Source organism: Rhinopithecus roxellana, chromosome 21, assembly GCF_007565055.1.
Source record: "Rhinopithecus roxellana isolate Shanxi Qingling chromosome 21, ASM756505v1, whole genome shotgun sequence".
Lineage (NCBI taxonomy): Eukaryota > Metazoa > Chordata > Mammalia > Primates > Cercopithecidae > Rhinopithecus > Rhinopithecus roxellana.
The window spans coordinates 71,627,447-71,651,270 of record NC_044569.1 but is presented as its reverse complement, the minus strand read 5'-3'; the positions used below and the strand labels follow the sequence as shown (position 1 = coordinate 71,651,270).

At 40.9% G+C, this 23,824-nt stretch overlaps 1 protein-coding gene across 3 annotated transcripts in view; it reads left to right on the top strand.

The window, feature by feature from the left end:
• The window catches only part of ZNF521 (zinc finger protein 521), a 293,389-nt gene extending 270,004 nt beyond the window's left edge, over window positions 1-23,385 (top strand). For all 3 annotated transcript variants that reach the window (XM_030926147.1, XM_030926146.1, XM_030926148.1), the window contains one exon: window positions 22,541-23,385. In XM_030926147.1, the coding sequence (XP_030782007.1) occupies window positions 22,541-22,570 (30 nt within the window). In that variant the 3' untranslated portion in view covers window positions 22,571-23,385. The remainder of the gene's footprint in view (window positions 1-22,540) is intronic.
• Window positions 23,386-23,824: the final 439 nt, after the last annotated feature.

Here is a 23,824-nt window from a genome sequence, read left to right as displayed (position 1 = left end):
ATAACATTATATCATTATACATATATACACATAAAAATATAATATAATTTGTAGCAAGATATAACCTTTCTCTTTTGGTAGAGTTTCCCTCCATGTTTGCAAGAAATTCTAATACACTTCAAAGGCCACCTAGCATGCTGCCAGGAGAGGATATGTGCTTTGGAATAAGAGTCCATTATTTCAACTCAATGGACATTTTATTATTTTTTAAGTGAATGAATGTGTTCAATGTTTCACATGTTTTCCTAATAGACCTCAAAATTTTTCAGCAGAACCTAAGGAAGCTACTTTGAGAGAGGATGGTATGGTCCAAGAATAATATCCTACAATGCATATTTGTATCCAAAGTGGTTTATGCAGGTGTGAGCAAGTGGTGTTTGTAAAAATCCTGTTGAATAGGCCACATTCTTTCAGTACACTAATTGCTGTTTAATTGGTGCCTCCAGAAAAGCTACTATTGGATGGCAATGATCAAATCATCCTCTCTCCCGACGTGTCCACATAGAAAATTCTGTCAGGCTTCTTGTTATAAATTTAATGAAGATTGAGGGAATTCCTGCAGTACTGGTAGAAGAAATTGGTCTAGTTGAACTTTAGGCTCTGAAAGTCTAGTATTTCAATTCCTTTTGAATCAAAGATTATCTTAATACCCAGCCCTTCCCTTCATTAAGTCATGAGTGCAATGTTTCCTACATTCAAAGTGCAGTAGTAATTTGACATTTGAGGGATACACCGAGACTTTCAGAAATCTCTAAGGTTTAAATGTGTAATTGTCACTATAGCTGTTTGATTTTCTTCTCAATCACTTTTCCACCAAATCACCTGTTTCTGATGCATATTTTCACACCACAGTTTAACTGGTGTTTGAGTTTTATGGTCATATTACTGAAGGAAAAATGAATTCCTGCATATGGGATGGGACGTATAAGACAACAATACAGCATTGAATTGTCCCCATTGAGTGGCTTGCTGGGTCACTTGCTAACTTAGCTACTGGTCCTAAATTAGCTTCTCAGTGAGTATAACACAAAGTCTGTCTCAAATAATTAAATAATGCATGATGAGGCATTTAGGAGTCCTTGTTAATAGTCAGAATTACAAATGCTGTATTACATACTGCTATAGTCCCCATGCCATTATTAAGAAAATATACTTATTAACAATACTTATAGGCCAGGCGCAGTGGCTCATGCCTGTAATCCCAGCACTTGAGAGGCTGAGGCAGGCGGATCACTTGAACCCAAGAGATTGAGACCAGCTTGGACAACATGGTGAAAGCCTCGTCTCTACCAAAAAAAAAAAAAAATTACCCAAGTTGAGGTGCCTGTGGTGCCAGGTACTCAGGAGGCTGAGGTGGGAGGATCACCTGAGCCTGGGGAGGTTGAGGCTGCAGTGAGCCATGATCATACCACTGCGCTCCAGCCTGAGTGACAGAGAGAGAAAGAGAGAGAGAGACCTTGTCTCAAGAAGAAAAAAAAAATATATATATATATATATACACACACACACACACACGCACACACACATATATAATATATATACATATATAATATATATATTATTCCATCTTTTTAAATTCACCATGATGCCACTTTATGGCATACTTAAAATAATTAGGCATATATTTACAATCTACTAGGAAAGAGAAGATAGGCAAAGAAATAGCTACTATATGAGGTAATATGTAATCAATTGTTATAAATCTTCCAAGAAAACATGTTTCTTCTCCAGCTGGGAGAATCGGGTGGGAGGCACGCCTGCTGGTTTGGATGGATGGTTATGGAATTCGGAGAACATAATAGACACTCACTGAACGTTGGCTCTGTGACCTTCTTGCTGCTTTCCTAGTCCTGACCTAAGTGAACAAAATCCAGATTCATCATTATTTGAAAATAAAATCTCTATCTCAGACATATCAGAACTTTCCTGAGTTCTCTGTCCTAGCTTACTGGAATAATTTGGCAATGAGTCATACCTCATTACAAAATTTCATGTTAATCAGTTTCCAGGTAAAAATTCTTATTTTTAAACATCCTTTTCAAGTGGTTAGGAGTCTTGGGCTTTGTTTTGATTTTTAACCTCTAACTACAAAACTAAACACGTCTACTTGCTTTCAGAAATGTATTCCAAGCTAATATACTACCCTGCCTTTCATCCAGTTACGGAGGTGTGGCTAAGACAAATGGTTTTACTTTACCCCTCCACGAAAGACAAAGTAGAAGAATTGGAGTGTAGTTTGGAAAAAAGTTTGTTTTAGTTTATTTTTTCATATTTTCCTCCAAGCGAGGCTGAAATCTTCTTTGGTAAACGAGGAATGAAAGGGTGTGTATTCACAGCACATCGAGAGGAAGTAACCCTCATCCCCATTTTCTCACCTTTTTGTATTTTTCAAGGGCTTACTCTTTATTTCCTACAGAGCTTAAATTTTATTTATGTATTTATTTATTTATTTTATTTTTATGTTTTATTTATTTATTTTTTGAGACAAAGTCTTGCTCGGTTGCCCAGGCTGGAGTGCAATGATGCCATCTTGGCTCACTGCAACCTCTGCCTCCTGGGTTCAAGCAATTCTCCTGCCCTAGCCTCCCAAGTAACTGGGATTACAGGTTTACACTGCCACACCCAGCTACTTTTTTTGTGTGTATTTTAGTAGAGATGGGGTTTCACTGTGTTGCCCAGGCTGGTCTCAAACTTCTGAGCTCAGGCAATCTACCCTCCTTGGCCTCCCAAAATGCTAGGATTATAGGCGTGAGCCACCACACCAGGCCAAAATTTCTTTTATCATCCCCACACAAACTATAGAACTCAAAACCCTGTTCTGTCTTGCCTCTTATCATGTGTTGTTCTGCTGGGACCCCTGGGTTGGAAATATTTGCGCATCACCATATCTAGATCTGGCCTATCCGGGTCCTATACTGATCAGTTTGGAGGAAAGTCAGTGTGGGGGATTGTAATTCCCACCCCTTCCTGGGATGGTCTGGGCCTCATTCCTTTGCTCTTTACATCCTTACATCCACTGTGCCCCTGTGTATCTCTTGTTCTTGGGGCTGAAATCACAGCCCTTAAGCACATCACAAAGACGTCAAAATGCACAGGAGTATAAATTGTGTCAAATGAGCACGTGGTTCTGGAACTGGTCCATTTTGTACATCACCTCATTTCTTTGCTTTGTGGGCCTGCAGGGCTTTGGAAGTAAATTGGTGCTACAGCAACTTCCACTTAATTTGCTCAGTGGTTAAATTGATCTGTCTCTTTTATTTGATCGGATCTCTAGGAACCGAATCATTTGCATTGATTTATTGATTGGTGCTATGTTTTCACCATTAGTTTTGATCACTTTCAGCTGTTAATATTGGATAATTCAATCAGGATTGATTGGCCTTACCATTGAAGGCAGAAAGTTAATCACGTAGGACACAAACAGGACTTGGCTAAGCTAACCTCAGTTTGTTATTCTCCTCTTTCTCCCTTCCAACACCCCCCCCACCATCATCTATGCAGTAGCAAAAAGATTAGAGTTTTTGTTAAGCAAAGGAGGGAGGTTGCAGTTGTATAGCATTCATAATGCGTCTAAAGGTAAGATAGTTTTATTTGGCTTTTTAATAAAATTGCATCTAAAAATTAAGCAAGCATACAGAAAGATAAGCACGATTATCACAATGAACTCATTTGGACTAAATGAGTAAATGCATTTTCAGTTACCCATTTTGTACCAATAAATGCCTAATCTGTGTGTGCATGCTTGGAGGCACAACCTGGGCTCACCTTTTTCTCAATTTGGCCCTTCCTGTTTCACCATGTGTCCTGGTAGTCAAATTTTCAAGAATCAAGTGGTTAATATGACTGAAGTAAGGGCAACAGAGGTAATTGCAATAAGCTAAAACCACTTTATTTGCATTTGAATTGTTTCTACAGCACCCCAGCTCAGTTTTTAAAAATTCTCCATCCATTAATTTCTTGATGTTCATATTGATGGCTGGTTTTTGCTATTAAAAGAGGGAGCACCACCTCTTCATTCTAGGACTCGTTCCCTCCTCAAACAGCCCTGTTGTTAGCGAGCTGCCATTACATTATTTTTTTGTCTGGCCCAGAGTTGACGACAGATGGCCATCTCCAAACTGCCATCAGTGCGGCTTTATGGAGCATCCAGCCAGGGTGTACTGAAGAGCACTGTGGCCAGTTCTGCAGCCCCCTCCCTCCCACCCCCTGGAAATGTTCATCACCTCTGCCACATTCTGCTTTGGCTGGGCTCTGCTGGCCCTGCCATCTTCCATGTCGCCAAGACAGCCTGCTGCCGTAGCACCAGAAGATCTGCCTCCATTAGGAAGGACAGACTGCCTGTGACTGTCTCATAAAGACAGAGCTCTGTCTCAGCGTCTTTGTAGTTGGATCCTTTGGAGAGATCCGGAAATCCAAATTTCCAAAACATTCTGCAATCTAAAGAGGCACATGGAATTGCCACGTTTCTATTTTAGATGTTTGCACCACACATGGATCAGTTTCCTCACATTAGTAGAGACAAAGTGGCAAGAATAGACCCTTTATGTTTACAGACTTTCCTCTAACTATTGGGAAATACCACTTCCATATCCAGCTGTTGTGACAATTAGGGTAAGAAAGATAGTAATTATGGGCTTCCACTATAAATCCCCTGAAATGAGCAAAGAATCCATTCCAGCGTCTTCCTGATCCATCAATGTGGCGATCCCTCGGACAGCCGGGTGAAATGAGCTGCTGCTGTGCATTTGGAGAAAGATTGATAGGCTGCTCTTGATCGAGTTTGCTAAGGCCAGGCAGCTTCAGAGCCAAACGTGTATTTTAAGAGGAATTCACATTTGTATCCTTTATTGTTATATTTGCAGCGAATCTACAGCTTGGAACAGGCTCTGCCCTGCAGCTATGAAGGAGTAAGTTCCCCTTATTGGAGAGAGAGAGTAGTGTTCTGTAAAAGCCGGAGATGTGGCGGCGAGATGAATAGTGCTTAAAAGCTGTGCTTGCGGTGCTGTCATTTAGAACAGCAACTCCGAGGCTTTAAACGGGAGTGAAAGGCAGGGTAAACGAGTCCTTTAATAGTGGTGAAATTTTAAACTGCCTAAAATAACAGGTCTCCTTCATTGATAACTTCATTGAATGAGTGAGTGGAAACTAACTGGCCAGGAACTGCTTTCCCATAGGAGGGCCAAGTTTGCAAAAGTGGAGCTTTTTCCTTGGGCCCCTCCATGTCTGGGAGGGCAGCTTCTTTTCTGTGTGATTCCTGCCCCTGCATTGATAGCAGCTCCTGGCTGGCAGAAGACCATCCTTCATTGGAAACCCAAAGCGCTCATAAAAGATTTCCTTTTTCACTTTGCCAAAATTTAATTTTATAATTGTCTGACTTACACCACTGGGCACATCTGCTAAGCTTGTGTACCTTCTAGACATATAAAAGGCTACTGTGATACCATTAAATATCAGCAGTGTGCTTTGCTATGCTTTGAGTTTATAAGGGTGAAAGGTGATTGTGCAGGAAAATGGAACAGTATATTTGCTGTGAGACAGACACCAAGGCTTCACTCCCATACTCAGTTATAATTCATGACAGTACTGGTGGGAAGCCCTTATCCCTCTGTGGAGTTAATACATCTCCACGGAAGCCTGCTGAGAGCACCCTGCGTCCCCGCCCCCCCCCCCACCACCATCTGTACGCTCACTTCCTAGCTCTCTCCTCCTCTCTTTCACTCTCTCTGTTACTTTTTCCTGAGATCTCTTGGTGTTAGTGTTGTCAGCCTGCTACTGAATTGTAAAGGTGGTTCTCCAAAGCAGAACTGTCATTTAACTAGGGGAAGAGCTGAGGAGAATGCTTTACAGCATTGTTTATTGTCTCATTTAGCACTCCAGCCCTGGCGACAGAGCAAGACTCCGTCTCAAAAAAAAAAAAAAAAAGAAAAGAAAATGTCGATTAAAAATTAGAGAAGCAGCAATGCCTTAAACCCATCGCTGACTCAGAGCCGAGGCTGTGCTGCTAATCATCGATTAGTAAGAGGTACCCATGGCCTGAGTGTGGATGGAGGCCAGGGACACAAAACAAGGTGTGCATCGCAACCCAAACTAACCCTGTGCTGAACCTGAGTTTAGTGTCCTGGGAGTCAAACTTGGGTGAGACCAAGGTCCGGAGAGCTGCTTGCCCACTCTGTCCATTGGCCTGGGCCAGCCAGTGGCATGAGTGCCAATCCAGACCCCACATGCTGGCCCCATCTGCCATGCGATGCCACCCACTCTGAGGACCAGAGCTAATTGCCTTGGAGCTACCCAAGTCTCAGTTCAAAATGATCAAACCCCTGGGTTGTACAGAACTTCACTTAAAAGAGCAGTGGTGATTTGTGTGATGCAAGCTACAGTCTAAAGTGAAAGAAGCCAAGATGGCCAAATTGTTGCAGCCCAGAGCTGGCAGAGGGTCACAGAAATAGGTGGTTTGTTCCCACTCTGTCCTATCCCCTTGTGTTCTCTCCCGCCTCCCCCGCCCTCTGCCCTCCCACTTTCTGCTGGGAGCCCAGAAGGTGATGGGACATGCGGAGGGCGTGTGCTGAAACAAAGGATGAAACTGCACCTTGTTCATAGCCGACCCAAGATTAATTTGCAACGTTTCATAGTATGTGTTCTTGCCATACTCCATTGTTAGTACTCCTTTTAAAAGATAAATCAAATCCGGGTCTGAAATACCAGTGTATGCGTTTAACAGATGTGATGCCATAGGGGACCTACTGTGTTATAAGCTGCAGAAATCGCCTTTTTATGCCTTAGACTCCACTTATTCCAAAGAGGCTTTAGACCTGCAGCGGCGGGGTGAGAGGTCATGCATTAAGACAGCGGCACCCACGCGTAATTCCGCCTCGCGTGTAATTGGCTCACGGTCTCAATCTGATGTTTGGGTGGCATTAGTTACATCGTCTCGTTCATCCTCCAAAGGAAAAGTAGGGCAAGAATGGCTGTGCTCACTGTCCAGGTTTTCTTGGGTGAAAGATCACTTTGAGATGACACAGCTGAGTAGTCAGCCTGAAATCCTGGTTGGTATTTTATTAATTTTGCACCAAGATAAATCCTGAAATTCTGACAAACTCCATGACAGGTGAAATTCCTTCTTGCAGAATCTGCGCAGCAAGAGGCTGCTCATTTCGTTCTGTTCCGAGGCAGGCAACAGGAGGGCAGCTTTATAATCAGCCCTCAAAGGACCCCCAGCCGCCCCAGAGTCTCGGGCTGATTGAATAACTCCTGGGCCTCTTCCCCTAGGCCTCCATCAGCGGGGGTCCTGTGGAAAGCAATCTCCCGCAGACTGGCACTGAAGTGAGCTTTAAACCACCATTTTCTGCTCTCCAGAGGAGCCCAGAGTACTAAAAGATAGATGGACTGCAGATATTTTATGAGAAACTGTCAGAAGAAGAGCAGAGTAAATGTTTTTTTTCTTCTTCTTCTTTGAGTCACACACTACATCACTGTTGAATTTCTCCCAGAATCTTTTACATTTCAAGTGAGAAATTAATTGGTTGCTAACCTTTAATTCCCCCCTCCCTCTTCTTCGTTGTCTTCCTCCTCTTTTTTTTTCTTAAATATTCACACAGAGGCCCTCTGCTTAACCACAGTTGCAGAAAATCAGTACCATTTGCAATGAAATATTTATAATGACAGAATGAAAAATTGGATTCATTTTCTGGACTGTAGCCGAACAGTCTGCAACTTTGGTGCGGCATTGTTTAGCATCGCTCATTCCCCCCTTTCATTGGCATCGTTTTCGGAAACATACCGCACGGACTCTCACCTATGCTTTGGAGGGATGCCTACCAAAACACAGAGCCTGTTTTTAGTCTTAAAAAAGAAAAAAATAGAGGAGAAAGGCACATGTTTGTGTTGTGCTGCTATGTGGGGGGCACGCGGATGTGGCCTATAAAAAGGTAGAGAGGACGTGAACTGTCAAAAGGAAGGGCGTGCTTGCTCTGTAGGGAAGAGATGGGAGAAGTTTATAAGGAATACAGGAGACAGTCTGGCCTGGACTTCGTAGCAGAGCACAAATAGCAATCAGCGTGCCATCGTATCTTGGGGCAGATTTGTAAGGGGAAGGGGAAGGCAGAACGGAGGTGTGTAAATACACGTTGAATATCATAGCGCACTTTCTTTCTTCCCCTCAGTGTTTGCTGTGTAGGCTTTCCTTGCCATGTGACCCATGTATTCAGAGCTGCCTCCTAACCCGGGCTGATTATTGCATTTTTTAAGAGATAAGAGATGAAAGGATTTTGCTAGGACAGCCCAGTGTTGTATTTTAAACAATTATGCCTCACAAGTGCGAGAGCCACAACAATACACTGACTCTTATTACAGGGCTGGTTGGATTTGTAGCAAGTTTCCTGGGCAGTACATTTGGGTCTAGCAAATAAGTTTGTACTCACTACTCCGCAGACAGGCCTTTTCGTCTCCCTCCATTGGAATACAACAAGGGATTTTACCCTATAAGAGGGCCATCCCAGGCCTCTGTGTTAACTTTTTTTTGTCCTTTTTTGGAACACTGGGTTTAATTCGTTTTAGTGTTGTTTTATGTTTATGGTTTTTCAAAAGTGAAAATAGTTCTAAGTAGATTCAAGCATCAATACAAATAGCCTCAAATTCCAATTTTGGAGGTTTTCTTCACTGAATTTGCATCATGCATTGCCAACTCCAGAAGATCAATAATCCATATTTTATTATATAATAAAGGCTACCCGTAAGTGAATTGGCTCATTCATTCCATCTGATTAGCCCTATTGTATTCATGGAGAGAAAAAAGAACACAAACTTACCCTCACCAATGTATTGCATCATTTGGATATAAAAAGCTTCCAGCACTATAAAACAATTGCATAAGGATAAGAGATAACTCATTTCAATATTTGTTTACCCTAAGAAGAATATGACTCCTATCATCCTGCGGTTTTTGGTGACAACTTCAAGTTTCACATCCACTACATGGAACTGGTCTCCGGTCAGCCTGGTCTGAGCACCCTTTAACAGGTCTTTCTTCCAACCAACAGCAAGAATCCCACTCCAAAATTCTGAAAAACAACTGGGATAAACAGTCTTTTTCTTTTATAACCCTTGGAGAGATTCACCTTTTACTTACCCTAAGGCCATTTCCTCTTATTCATCCACGGATTACCATTTTCAAGGTTTTTGAACGCTCACTGTATTCTCTGAAGCAAAATCTTAGCACAGGTTTGTGCTCACTAAGGTGATGAGAAACTGAGCAGGAAAGGAGTGGTTCATTACTGGCATCTCTCAAGATCATGATGCTTAGTTTAACTTGTGGGTGACACATACTTTCTCAGAGGCTTGGAGTTTTTATACAGGCTTCCAGATTGTCTTTTCATTGCATTCCAAAAAAAATGATTTTGAGAAATATGCTGACAGTTAAGCATGAAATGATGTGTGTTCTGACACACACTGCATTGTAGCTTAGGAATCTAGCCTCAAGTAATTTTTCTGTAGCGTTTCTGTGACTCTGATTAAGGGGAGAAAAAGAAGTTTCCTTTAAAACGTATGTTTTAGGATGTGACAATAACTTTTCTCCCGCGCGGTGCGTGGATTCAGTAGACTGTTTCCACTTAACCCTTATTATTGTTTTCTTTCTTGAGTGCCAGGGTTAAGGGGAAGAAATTTTTTCTTCCATTAGTTTTTCAACAACTTAGGTGAGTCTGAAATATATACCCAAGTAAATGGGAACTGTAATAGTGGTGTGTTCAGAATCAATCTCCTCTGCAGACCAGGCAAGGAACATTGAATAGCGTTCATTTATGTACTGCCAGATGTATTTCTGCATGTGACTGGGCTGGCCAAACCGCTTGGAACGATTTTCAGTGTTACTAAGCAGACTCACAGGAGCAACAGGACTTGTGACAGAAGTAAAGAGCCCGGTGGCAGGAGTCCTTGGTGAAGGAAAGTTGCACGGAAAGGGAAGCACCACAATGCAGACTCTATTTTAGTATCTGAGCTAACAACTCTCTGGGAATATTTCTCTTCCTCTTGTCCAGCCCCTGTGTGTTGTGGCTGGTTTGCATTTGTGTTTGAAGTGCCAGGCGGTTTAATGAAGTTATTCTTTTATAAATTTTGCAACACTGAAGCAAGCATGAGGGCTTTAAATTAGAATAAGTGCCACTTCTGTATGGCAGGTTCCTTTGAGGACTGATTAGAATGAGGCCTCCCGTTGCCTGGCCCTTTATGCATGGCAGTGTTGCTGTGTGTTCTTGTTTACGGCTCACCTTTGAATTTGCATGAGTTTGCACCATGCCTGCCGCCTGGCCTTCTGTTAGTCAGGACTGTCTTTCTTTCAGGATCATGTTAAATACTTTACTTTAAAGAGATTTTTTAAATTATATTGCTTTATTGTAATGAATTAAAATTAACTTGGAGTAGCAAATTATTTAAGGATGTGAGGGTTATAGATTACTCTCACCATAGCTACAGCACATCTCTGTGGAGGAATTAAAGGGTTCTCTTTCCAGTAGCTCTGTGCACCATAAGGAGTGAGGAAACTGTCCCACAGAGACCTAGAAGTAAAGCCAGAAAAGGTGCCCAGAAAGTGAGAGGAGAATGGGAACTTCACGTTGTGAGTTTCTGAAGCAAATAGAAGTTCTTCTTGGCAGGGCGGAGAGTGGGGGCAGCTCTGCAATTTTAAGACCTTAAAAGGTATAAGACAATGGGAAATCATGGACAAGAAAGAATAAAAACGTATCTTAAGAACAGGTTTAATAGAGAATGGGAAATGCACTCAACCATTCCTGACTTCTTTGTGCCTGTATGAACTTGCTAATAAACCAGGATGATTTTAGGGAGTGGGGAGGGATCGTTAAAGAAAGAGACCTGAAAATTTCAACAATGCACAGTAACATACAGGGAAAAGGGAAAGAAAAGCAAGCACACAGGCAAAATTTTTAAAAAGCACCAAATTTGAGTGTGAAATGTTTTCTCCTCTCTCCAAACTCGGATTTTTTATTTAAAGTGGGGGCAACCAAACAGAATTGGGCCCGTGGAATACTTGCATTTTTAAAGGACTTGCTTAGAACTTAAAACAAGAGTTACTTGGGGCTCGTTCTAATTGCATTCTCCATGCAGGAATAAGTCCCTGGAGAGACAGAAAGATCAAAGGCAAACACCAGGAATTTTACCTGTAGAAGCAATGCATGTATGTAACTCTTTTTATTGCCCTGCACAACACTCACTTGTTTAGGCATGGAAATGGACACACGCACATGCGTATTCCCGCGCGCGTGCACACACGCACACACACGCGTACACGCGCACATACGCATGCATACACACAGAACTCAGGAGGTGACTCATACTTAACATAGTTTATCTAAATTAATACATTGTCCTTTCACAGTTTTATTTTTATATATCTTTACTAAAACATATGCCATACTAGACAAGCTTTTTTTTCTTTTCTTTTCTTTTTTTTTTTTTTTTTTTTTGGCTTATGGTGGGGAAAGATGTTTTTCTGTTATTCTTAATGATTTATAACATGTTTGACTTACTCTTAATGTGAGTTTACCTCCTAGGGAGTGTGGCAGTGTTTTTAATAAAAGAAATAATACACTACAAGACTACAAGGAAGTGGCATTTCTTTTGCTTTTTGCCCAAGTTCAATAAACTATTTTTCATAATTATTGGAATTTGGTTGAAGGGAATCCGTGTCCCTATCAAGTGGAAAAGCAGAAAGAGTCTTGGCTCCCTCCTTCTTCCTACAAAGGTTACCCTTTGAATATAAATTACAACACCCTGTGCTTCTCCCATTCTAATCAGATGACCTTTTGAATCTGGTGGACCAGAGTTTAAATCCTAAGCCTGCCAGTCAGTTTTTAAATCAATGCCCTGCTCCACCATCTTTCAGTGTATAACTAAATTTCAATGGATTTCAAACACGGAAGTGAAGTAAATGATGCCAGTGGAATCTTGCAGCTGACTGCAAAACAGCCAAACTTAACTCTGAGATCTTGGCTAAGTGATATGATTATAGTTAATTTCGCTAACTAAATTTTCTTCAAAAACCTTCAGGGATTCAAAATCTAAGAGGAAAGGGAGGAGTTGGAATTTTGTAATGTTTGTAAGAGGACATTTCTGAGCAATTATCAATTTAAGCTTCCATTATTTGCCGCTAATTACTACACAAGGCTGTTAAATATTTAGCAGAAGTTTGTTTAATTGCATTTGACTGGGAAGGGGATGCTTGATAGCTTCAGCAGCAAGAGTTGGTTGTGTGCACCGAGAGCTGGCAGAGAGGAAATTTGTATTCGCCCAGGATGAACACATTACAGTGTCAGACAAGCCTCTTTTTTCTTCCTTCCAAAGATTTATTTATCTTTAAGGTATCTAAAATTAGAGCACGAAGAAGGGGCACTGCTCATGGATGTAAAATTGGAAGGAGGTCATTCTTAACCTTGTTTACAGATGTTCTAGTTTAGAAAGCGCCAGTGTGATAAATTAAACATTACAGGGGAAAAAAATTAAAGCTTAGCAACAACTGGCACATGGACACATCTGTCTGTGAAGCACTGACTTAATCCCTGAATATCTTATTAGGCAGTATTGCCCATCAAAGCCTTCTGTCCCACAATACGCTGGAATCCTGCAATTCCAAAATCTTGAGTGAAATCTTTCCACTCTCCCTCTCACTGGCTTTGTATAGTTTGATTTAAATTTTCTGCTGGCTTCTTGCATGGAAACAGACAGCTCAATTCATTGTTTTCTTTTAAAAATAAACATTGTACTCTTTAATATATTTCCCAGTGGCCACTTCGCTCTTTTTAGCCTGTTCTTCCCATTCGGCACCTTTTTCCCCCACTCTCGGTGTAGTAGATAGTGCACGCTATTGTCAGTTCCAGAGAGGGACATTTTCAAGCTTGTCGGGTATGCATAACAGATAGGGGTCAGCTTGCAACGAAAATTTTACTATTGTTTTTAAGTTCTTAATGGAAAATGGGATTGTCACAATGTTAACATTTCCCATGTATGATGTCACAGTAGAATTTGTCCTTTGGAAGCTGGTGGACTTACGGGCTTGTTTTATATCTCCAAAATGTTTAATTGTCGAAATACTAGGAATTGTTCTGTTAGCTGCTGGGACTTTGCATTATTTAAATAATTAGTCTTTGCTCAGGCTTCTGAAGACTCACATTAGACTAAGGCTAAGCTAGGTATTCTTGGTACATGGTAACCGCCATGGGCTTTTCCAGCTTAGCTTGATATGGCAGAAAATAGCAAAATGTGGCTAAAATAGCTTTTTTGAACTGACTCCCCACCTCGCTGCACAGCTGGACATATCTGCAGCTCCACCAGATGCTTCAGCTTCTGTGCAGTTCCTGCCCTCTGTACCCTGGCCTCTCAGCTTTGCTGCTGCTCTTCCCTCTACTTCGGGAGCCATTCTCTCCCTTTTTACCTCTGCCTCCTCATCTCTCTTGCACCAGGCAGATGTGACTACTCCAAGAACAGAGCCTCTCACATAAGGTGAAGGGCCCTTCCTCTGTCCTAGAGCACCCTGTCTCTCCAGGTAGAAGGTTTGGGCTGTAGCAATGAGTGTCCTTTATCTGGACAGCTGGCCCAGCCGTAGGACTAACTCTAAGAACTTGAGCGTTGGCTTCAACTCTCTGGGACTTAATCTTCTCATCTATAAAATAAGATACTGGACCAGATGCTGCTAGGTACCACCCCCAACCCCCCAGCTCTGAAACCAATTTTTTCTTTCTCTGCAGTGTTACTTACAGGTGTAGTTGATTCACCTGCCATTGAGTCTAGACCAACAAATTGAGGATGATGGCTCTGTAGGTCTTTCAAAGTAGATAGTTATTTCCATTCCCCAAACACTGATTTCCTGAGTCTAATATTTGGGTCCCTTTAAACATTATTAGATTGTAAATATCCCTAAAGCAGCATTGATTGATTGCCACTAAAACGTACCATCTTTGTTCATCGATGGTACATGGATGGTCTTGATAAGTCACTAAAAGAATGAACACTTATGGAAATACTTGGTTCTTCACTTAAACAATGCCATTTATTATGTATCTCAAAGAATTCTTTCTACAGTTCCTGTACACTTGCCCACGTTCACCCCTTGACTACATTTTACTGCAGTACAGTATATATTTACTGCAGTGCAGTCTCATGTGGTATGTATGTGTCCCTTTGCAATTCTCATTTTCAGGTGGGGAAGATACCGTCTTAGAATGAAGACCAAGTAGCATACTCAAGCATGGTATAGCAAGCTCAATGTGTTTTCAATACAAAGTCAATTCAAAACAATTATATGTCTTCCTTATAACCACCTGTTCCTGTATCTGACCTCTAATTTAAACCTGTCAATAACAAGACAGGTCATTACCAAGACCTCCTCGTTACAGCTATTTAACACACCTCATAGATCACCATTTCTTCTTCCCCTTTAGATCAGTTCTTCCCTGCAGATTCTTCAGATCCCTTTAATGCAGAACTCTCCTTGTCTCCCAGCTTTCATTTATTCATGCACAAATGTGTTTCAAACAGTATAAGCCAGTGTTCCTCAATATCTCTGTGGTGGGAGAGATGCTTCCCACCAAGAGATATGTGGCAGTGTCAGGGGACATTTCTGTTTGTCACAACTGGGAAGATGCCACTAGCATGTTGGCGATAGTGATCAAGGATGCTGCTAAACATCCTACAATGTCCAGGACAACCCCCTTGAACAAGAAGAATTGCCCAGCTCCAAATGTCAGTAGTGCTGAGGTTGGGAAACCCTGCTTGTGTAAGGCAGGCCCCACTGGCTTTCTGAAATCTATTTTCAGGCTTCTTTCTGGAACCAAGCAAGTGAATGGGATGTGTTTTATATAATGACTGAGAAATGGTGTACTGGATGGTCTTCTAGGTTGCTTTGAATGAGATGGATGAACTTTATACTATAGTTACATGGTCTAGTATTTGGAACATAAACTCATCAACATGCCAGTGTCCTCATCCATCAGGATTATCTCAGATCACCCTTTTTCTGGACATAGTTAGCACAAATGTCCAGAGAACAACAACAAAAATGTCCTTCAGTGAGGTTTATTAGAATGTGAAATTGTTTCCTATGGGAGATATGATAGAAACTCATTGCCAGAATCATTCAAAACTGGCCTAGTGTGTAAACTTTACCAAACAATTATGTTCCTACAAGGGGAAAAACGAAATGCTCTAATAGTCCTTTTCCTTCTTTAATATCTTGTATTCTTCTGATCACTTCTGATGATGCCATTTCACCTTTTGCTTTAATATAGCTTAGTGTCATCCAGAAAATGCTTTGAGATGTCACACCACGCCCACGTGAACTGTTAAATGTCAAAAGAAAATGCATCAGTGTCTCTGTAAGTTCATGGTGATGACATTACCATATGAAAAAATAAAAAGGGAAATTCTGTCCGTGCAAACATGATCATAAATGCAACATTCCTGGCATTCAGGAGAGGGGCAAAAGCATATCATGACAGTTTGGAAATGCCATTGTTATGTCATAAGAAAAGAGTAGAACTTCATTCTAGCGGATTCTACAAATGTAAAGATTATGAGTCAACTTCCCTGGCTACGAAAAATCCACTATGCCTATGTCTTTTTGATTCTCATAGCACTTAGGGAAAATATTGTAGTATATTTGTCCTTTAAAAAACATTCATTGAACTGTAACATAGCTCACAAAAATGCAATGTCCACAGATATGGTCCTGCCGTTTACCTGGTAAGGTCCGTAAAAACACAATTACCCCAGATTTCTCCAGCCAGGAATTATACAGTTGTGGGCAGTAGAAACTTTGGGGTGGGCAAAGTGGGGTACTGGAGGGTGATTTTGGTCTTCAGTGTAGTTTTTAGAACATTCCTAATGGTACTCCCAGAGCCGTAGCAATTTACTTTTCATCAGTTTAAAATTATGAGTACTTTTGTAATTGTGTGGACTTTGAAAATGTTAATTTATTAACATTCACATCCTGTTAACCTTATTAAGATGCTTAAAGGTCATCCTTTGCCATTGTGACTATTTTTTCTCTTAATGTTCAGGAGAAATAACCCAGGATCCTGTCATCATTAGCTGTATACACTTTTAAAACTATTTTCCTAGCGTAAGAAGTTGGGAATGAAAAAGAGAGAGGGTGGAAATGTAAAAATCTTGATTAGAAAGTATAATTTAATAGAACATGTATTGAACCAAATGTATTGATTAATGTAGAAGATATAGTACTTATATTGATTCAAACCAGAGATTTAGTACTAAAAGCTCTAAGCCAAAAAGCTGTTGCAGATTGCTACAAAAGTCAGTTTAATGCTGTCCTTGAGAATGCCTTCACAAAGAAATTCTTCTAATGTTTGAGGACTAGGTAGAATGCGGTATATGTCAGTCTGATCCCGGAGGGTTTTATTTTGTACTCTAATAGCTGTTACGAGCCTACATTATATCCAAGGAGTAATTTTCCTTAGGGGTGCCCGGCTCGCTTTGTGTCAATATTCTAGCATTTTAAGTCACGTACAGTATATGCTTCTGGGAACAGGGAAGGAGCCAGCCAGACTCATAATGGTCTGCATTCATTAATAAAGGCAGAAGCTTCTGTCCCTCCATTGCCCACTACAGGGATGCCTCTTTGGCCTTCAGGGACCCGTACAGACACATTTAAAGAAAGCTTTATTTTGAGTGGGCAGGAGATGAAATGTAGGACTTGCAGGCATTTCCTAAGTCAGCTATATGCCCAAGCACAGGGGTGACCTTAATGGGTCAAAGAAGAATGCAGGTCAAAAGACTTATTATCCAGCCTGTTGGAAACCAATTGCTTTTGTTTAAAAAAAAAAAATGAAAAAAAGCAATAGTGCTTAAAGGTGGACTGTAATGTAGAATTCTGTTTGCAGCCTGTAACTGCACGGCTCTATGTGAACTGGAATATACTTCCAGAAAAATAAGAGCATACCGATTATCCTCAGTGTTTACAGATAAAGGTCCAACCCAAGTGATAAAAGGAAGTGTAATATAATTAGTTAATCAGTGATGATTGATTACGGATGTTTGTGTTCTTCAACTAAAGAAAAAACAACGCGCTGCCATGGTGCTGTCACCATCTGTTGAAAGAAACAGCCACATTTAATCTTTATATTTCTTTATTTCTTCCCGCCTTGCATTGTTTCTGAGCCACAATTGCCTACTATTTCATCTAGTTAGAAAACATCTCATTTAAATTGAATACAACTGCAGTTTAAATTCAGGTTTCTAATGGCATAGTGAATTAGGGGAAAGCTTGTTATTATTATTTTTTTCATTCCTTTTTAAAATAGCATGCTGGCTCTTTTACTTAGTTTTAAAAGCTTGTCAGAATTTGTTTGAAACAAAAGGCTATAAATAAACAAGTCATGGTAAAAATGATTAACATCTTTGAATCAACAGATTTCACAAAACTTCCATTCAAATGCCGTTTTTGTTTTTATGACCATTGATACGTAACATTTTGCCGATGCCAACAGAGTGTTACAAAGCACAGACGAGACATGGACTCTGCCAAAGAATTAGAAAAGTGAAGGCAATCTCTGGGCATAAGTTTTGGGGTTGGGAATTTAATTTTTCAGCCCTGGGAAGATAGGTTCCCCCTGGCTTTCCTCCAAAGCTGAATTTCATCATTGATATAGGTGCAAAAATTCAAATTGACATCAAGATTGCAGGAAAATGGAATGTCTTTAGCCAAGGTGAACAGTTTCAAAGGATCATGGATTTTTATTTTTACTTAAAAATATTTTTCTTGGATTGCATTTTAAATAGGATTAAACTGTTTGACCAGTAAATGTGGTCAGCTCTCAGAAAAAAAGGAGGCTGAATTAATCATTTGTTAGAGTGCCAAGCCCAAAATGAGAATTCCAGTCTTGTAAAATGAAAGGCATCTCATATTTAAAAAGAAATACATAGTGCTAGAAGGGAATTTTTAAGGCCCTCATCTGTTTTTTAGCTTTCTAAGTTTAATTTCACATTTATAGAGAAAAAAAAATACATACAGCGCACTCCTTCCAAATGGGGCCCTTTCCAGTAAAGAAAGTGGTTTTGAAACCTCGCTAGGAAGGTGTCATACCTAGATGGATCTTCTTTTAAGCTTTAAGGTATGTTGTGGATTTGATTTTTTTTTAACACAAACCCCCCTCGTGTAAAACAACTGTTCATAACTGGGATTAATGGTTTGCAATTTTCAGTTACTTAGACATGGGGTCTCCAGGAGACGGCTTTTTGCAGAGTACAATATGGCTCTCTGTGGGATTACAGAAGTTTTCTTCTCTTCCTACTTCCTTTTCTGCGTTCACCCCCCACCTCCACCGATGCACCGATGTTGCACTGATGTTCTTCTCGATTATGTAAAACACTTTCCCTTCATTGGAACAGATATTTTTTCTCATAACCCGTCATTGCATTAAAGTACTTTAGGGACTGTGAATTGCTGTGTAAAATTGGTGAGATTACCCACTGCTTTGTTCTAGTGTAGTGGTTTCCTCTGGACCTAAAGAGCTGAAAACTCTTGCACAGAGAGAAGGCTGCTTGTGGATGGCCTGGCAGCATTTTTCTGCTTTCTGCTCATATGCATTTGTGTCCTTGCTGTCTCAGGACTGGTTCTGTGGTGTGGCAAATAGCCAGGGGGAGAGCAAAGTGGGCCTCAGAGCGTACCCTCTTTTTGCTTGGCGCTTCTGCTGTCTACTTTTTAATCCTTCCCTCTTGCCTCTTGTCTCCCTTTCTGAAGAAATAATGTCTATGAGCATCAGAAAACACAAAAAACACTGAGTGCTCCCATGAAGCAACTTCTTGTTTTTCTACTCAGAGAATCTTTAGTCAAGTCCAGAGACTAGGACTTCGCATCTGTTCTCCCCAACACCTAAAAGCCAGTCGAATAAACTGTGGCTCAGATATTCCATTCCTTCCCCCAGAAAGTGAAATGAGGCCATTTGTATTTCCAGTGGACTTGAAATACTGCATGGGGGAGGAGAACAGACACATCCCCTAGATCCTCAAAGGTCGCAAAGGCAAGCCCTTGAGGATGGAGCAGAATCCCGTGGTGGGGTTGTTTCCAATACAAATATATCCATTGCCCAAGAACCTCTAGGAACATGCTGCCTTCCACCATGAGAGTCACTGCCAGTGGTGGACAGCCAGGCCTGGGGAGACCCTGCCATAGCTCTCTGTTGGGCTGGAGCGAAAAAGGGGAAACCAAAGAAAATGAGAATAAGAGACCTCCGTGGTCTGCAGGCATCTCCAAACCAAGAGGACTTCCTGCCCTTACATTTCTCACGCCAGATTTCTTATGTTGATATTGCTTACATTGGGTTGCTTTATTTTTGAATTTCACAAGCCATACCCTTATCCTTCTCACAAATGATCTGTATTCCTCTCTCTTATATACAGACCATAACTCCTTTATGAAACAACTTCAGTCTGTTGCAGTAAGTGATGTATGTGTATTTGTTCATGTTCCTTGCACCTCTGAAGACACCTGTATGGCTTTGGTTGAGGATGAAAGCATACAACACACAACCATTGCCAACTGTTACGGGCAGTTTGTTTTGGGTTCTCGTTTTGTAGCATCTTGGTATGAGTACATATAAAACCACCAGGAAAATTGCACTGTGTACTCTTTCACTAACCCCTAGAATCCAATCACATGTGGATCGTCCATCATAAGCACTTAAACATTTGAAAGTAATGTTATTAAACTGATTTTTTTTTACTTTGATTTTGTTAAGAAGAGAAAAACACCTGCCTTTCTGTTAGAGTCCTTTCATTTAGGCAAATACAGGTTGAGTATTCCTTTTTTAAAATGCTTGGGACCAGAAGTGTTTTCGATTTCAGATTTTGACATATTTGCATATATATAATGAGATGTCTTGGGGATGCAACCCAAGTCTAAACACAAAATTCATTTATGTTTCTCATACACCTTATACACATAGCCCAAAGGTCATTTTACACAGTATTTTCGATAATTTTGTGCATGAAACAAAGTTTGAGTAGACTGAACCATCAGAAAGCAAAGGTGTCACTAGCTTAGTCACCTATATGTCATCATGTCGGTGCTCAAAAGTTTCCGATTTTGGAGTATTTGGATTTTGGATGTTCCCATTTGGAGATGCTCAATCTGTGCTATATCTTCTTGTACTTATTTGGTCATTATTTTTGGACTTTCTAAAAATAAAAAACCTTTCTATAAACTTGACTCCGAGATAGCAGAAGGTGTAAGAAGGCTTAGACGTGGTGTATTTTGAGTAATCAAACTTTCATTGTTTATAACCTTTCTGAACAGAATCATGTTGATTTTTAAGAAAAATAGCATAGTTTTTTGGTCTCATTAGTACTTTTATTACCCTTTCTCTCTACATCTTGGTGACAAGTACTTTGCAGAAGTATTAAAAGTCAATATACCGATAAAAGAGCTGACATAAAAACAATTTGCTACTTCCTGTATTCACTTTGAGGCCGAGACTATTAAGATATGTTTTAAATAAGGGAGAGTGAAATATTGTTCTCCATCATGATTTGTCATCCATCTTTTTCAAAAATGAGCTAAATTTAAAATGGAACAAGGAAGACCTAGGTCCTCTTCACAAGGCTCCCAGCTCTCCCACTTCTCCACCTAGCCCCAGTTGGTTCTCAGCTGAACCTCTGATCATTCAGCCTGTATTCAGGGAGCAGGCAGTTTGCTAGTTGCTGTAAAGGATGAAGAGATAACAGACATCTCTAAGATGAATCCCTCTGCTTAAAATACTCCAGTGGCTCCCTTAACCTACAAGACAGTCTGAGCTCTTTAGCAAGGTAGAAAAGGACTGCTCATATTCTTGCCCCAAACCAGCTCCATCTTCACGTCTCATGAGTACTGTTGATTCAGAACGTTCTCCAGAAGAATTCAACCAATCTAAACAAGTTGCAGGTCTGCAAACATACCTTGCATATTCCTATTTCATTGCCCTGACCCATGTGGGTCCCTTGGCCTAGAGTGCCCTCCCTGTACTCTTTGCTCATGTTTCCAGCTGTCAGTGTGCTGGATCCACTGTGAACCCTTCCCCAATGGCTAGGCAGGTTTAGGTGTGGCCGTGACATTTCTGTGTTCTTTTCTAATAGACTGCTTGCCATCTTTCTTTACGGTTATGTGCCCACATGACCTTCTTTAGACTGTGAGCACTTTGAAGGCATGAAGGCAAGGACCATGCCCTTCCTCTCCAGCAGCCCTTGCCTTGCCAGCCAGTCACTGAGATAGCCAAACCCTCTTTCCTGAGCACTGCAGCGCTATGGCATGTGCCAGGTGCTGATGTATGTTTCCAATAGATGCATGTAGAGGAATGAATAAATGAATGAACATCAGAATTACCAGCATGGGTGAGAGCCAGGCCTACAAATAATCATGAGACAAGACCTAAGATGCATCCTATATAAGCAGTATAAAGTGCAGCAGGAAATCAGAGAAGGGAGAGATCAGTGTTAGATGGGGTGAGGATGAAAGTGGTGATATTTTGAGCTAGGCCCCAAGGTTGTAATAAGAAGGGATTAGGGTCAGGGGATACAGGTGAGTAGTGAGAGAATGTGACTCCAGGAAAGCGCAGAGGAGGAGAGTGGAGATCAGTCCATCTCCAGGCTTATGCTCCAAGCAAATATCCCGAAGATCTGTGACTATCCTCCAGGCCTGGTTCTGGAGCCTTCCCACCTGCCGTCCACCCTCAGGGCATGGGTGGTTGTCCTAAGTTGCCTGGGCAATCCCAGTTACCCTCTCACAATTTGGAAGGAGGGTGTTCACTCAGAAAGGGGACACGCTAGCACAAACGAGCGGAGACCACCAATATACAACGCAGGCTAGTCAGCTGAGAAAGAGCATCCAGGGACTGGGGAGACATGGCAGGCTACTATAATCTGCTCCTGAGACACGCTATGACCACAGCCTGAAGCCCACCCTGGCGAGGGGCGCTGCTCCTGCTGTCCATCATCTGCCGGGTAACTCTGGCATTTCATACCCATATTCAGGGGCAGATAGAGCCCCTGTTGTCAAGATGTTACAGTCTCGGAGGGATTGGAACAGAGGCATATGTAACCAATGGAAATCATGCACAGATACGTAAAACTGTTAAAACAGTGCTACCTGCTTCTTGAACACTGGGTCCTATCTTAATAAGAAGAGATGATGGATGGTGAGAGGGTATTACAGAAAGACATGGCAGAGGTGGAGAAAAGGCAAGGTGCCAGCCAGCTATCTCACATTAAGGAGGCTCCTGCCCTGGCCTCTCCTTCCAGGCCCTCATGGGTGGCAGCAGGTTCAGAAGATCTCGGTCTGGGTCTCTTTCTCCCTGGGGAAGGAGCATTAGATTTTTTTTTTTTTTTTAGCATTAGAGGGCACGCATGAGCACTATTCATCAGAGGGCAGAAGCTCATTGTTCAAGTCATTATGAATTAATTACATGTATATATGCTTGGTCTGATGAAAATGAAATCACTGAAGTTTGTTTTCCCTCTCTCCTTTTTCTTTTTTTTTTTTTGTTATTTACAGAATCATACAATGACCCAACACAGCAGTTAGTGCAAGTACAGTCTCTCAAGGAGAATTGCTTTTGTGGCACAAAAAGGGAACATGTTTTACTCTTTGCACGAAACTTTCATTGTTAATGTATATTATTCAAAAACATTGTATTGTACCATAAAACTTGTATTATCAAAACTGTTGGATGTTCATGTGTTTGAACTTTTGCGCACCGGATAGACCCCTTGTATATAAAGTGTTGCACATGTATTATGTCGTCTGATATTAAAATGGTCTTATAAAGACAAGTGGACTTGGGCCCTATTCAGGCAAGATTTAAAAAAAAAAAAAAAAAAAAAAAAAAAAAAAAAAAAAGACGTATGACCAAAATGGCTTAAGATAAAGTATTTTTAAGGAAGAGAGATTAAAAACAACTGTTATACATGAGACTATGGTTGGACTTCCTTTTCTTTACACTTAAGCCTAGAATTTCTCTTTTGGTATATCAGCGCTTAAATCTAAGACTATTTTTTATTGCTGAAGATTCTTGCAAACCATGAAGAGATGTTCTCACAGAACAGAACCCCACAGCTGGATAAGGCCCGTATATATATATTTGTAAGCCTTGCAATGTGACAGGTAGCATCACTATATATGCAATAGTTGTTATGTAGACTGTCAAAGGATTTTTTTTTCCCTGGATACATTTGAAGCTTTGAGTGTTCAAGGTTTTCCTTAATGATTTCACGCAGCCAAATTCTTGAATCAGTTGAACTAACCTGTATGTTACTGTTATTAATGTTTACTCTGCGGCCTGAACCTGGAGATTGCTGGAATTGTTTTCCAAGAGGAAATAAATTCAGTTTACCATTAGGTATGAGTGTATTTGTGTGTTTTCTTTCTCTTGTTACTACGCCATTAAAAAAAAATCTAATTGCCTGCACCCTTGGATGTGAAATCTGCTCTTGAGCGTATCACAGGCATTACCTCAATCATATTTAACCTTTCACACTGGGCCAAATGCATCTGGAAGGATATTCATCACTCTTCATAGGGAAGGAAGCAGACACAGCATCCTTCTACTCTGTCACATACTAACAGGTCACACTGTACTTGAGGATTCTGACATCACAGATGGATGTGATGGCTGTTTTCTGCATAATTTGCAGCCCAATTCATGTCATGCTGTGCAAATCTGAACTCAAAGTAGATGGCTGCAATTTGAGAGGCAGTTTGGCTTATGTGTACTTAAGAAGCAGCATTGTTCATTCAGAAGACAAAGCACAGAGCGAGGAGTCAGATGGTTGTTTGTTG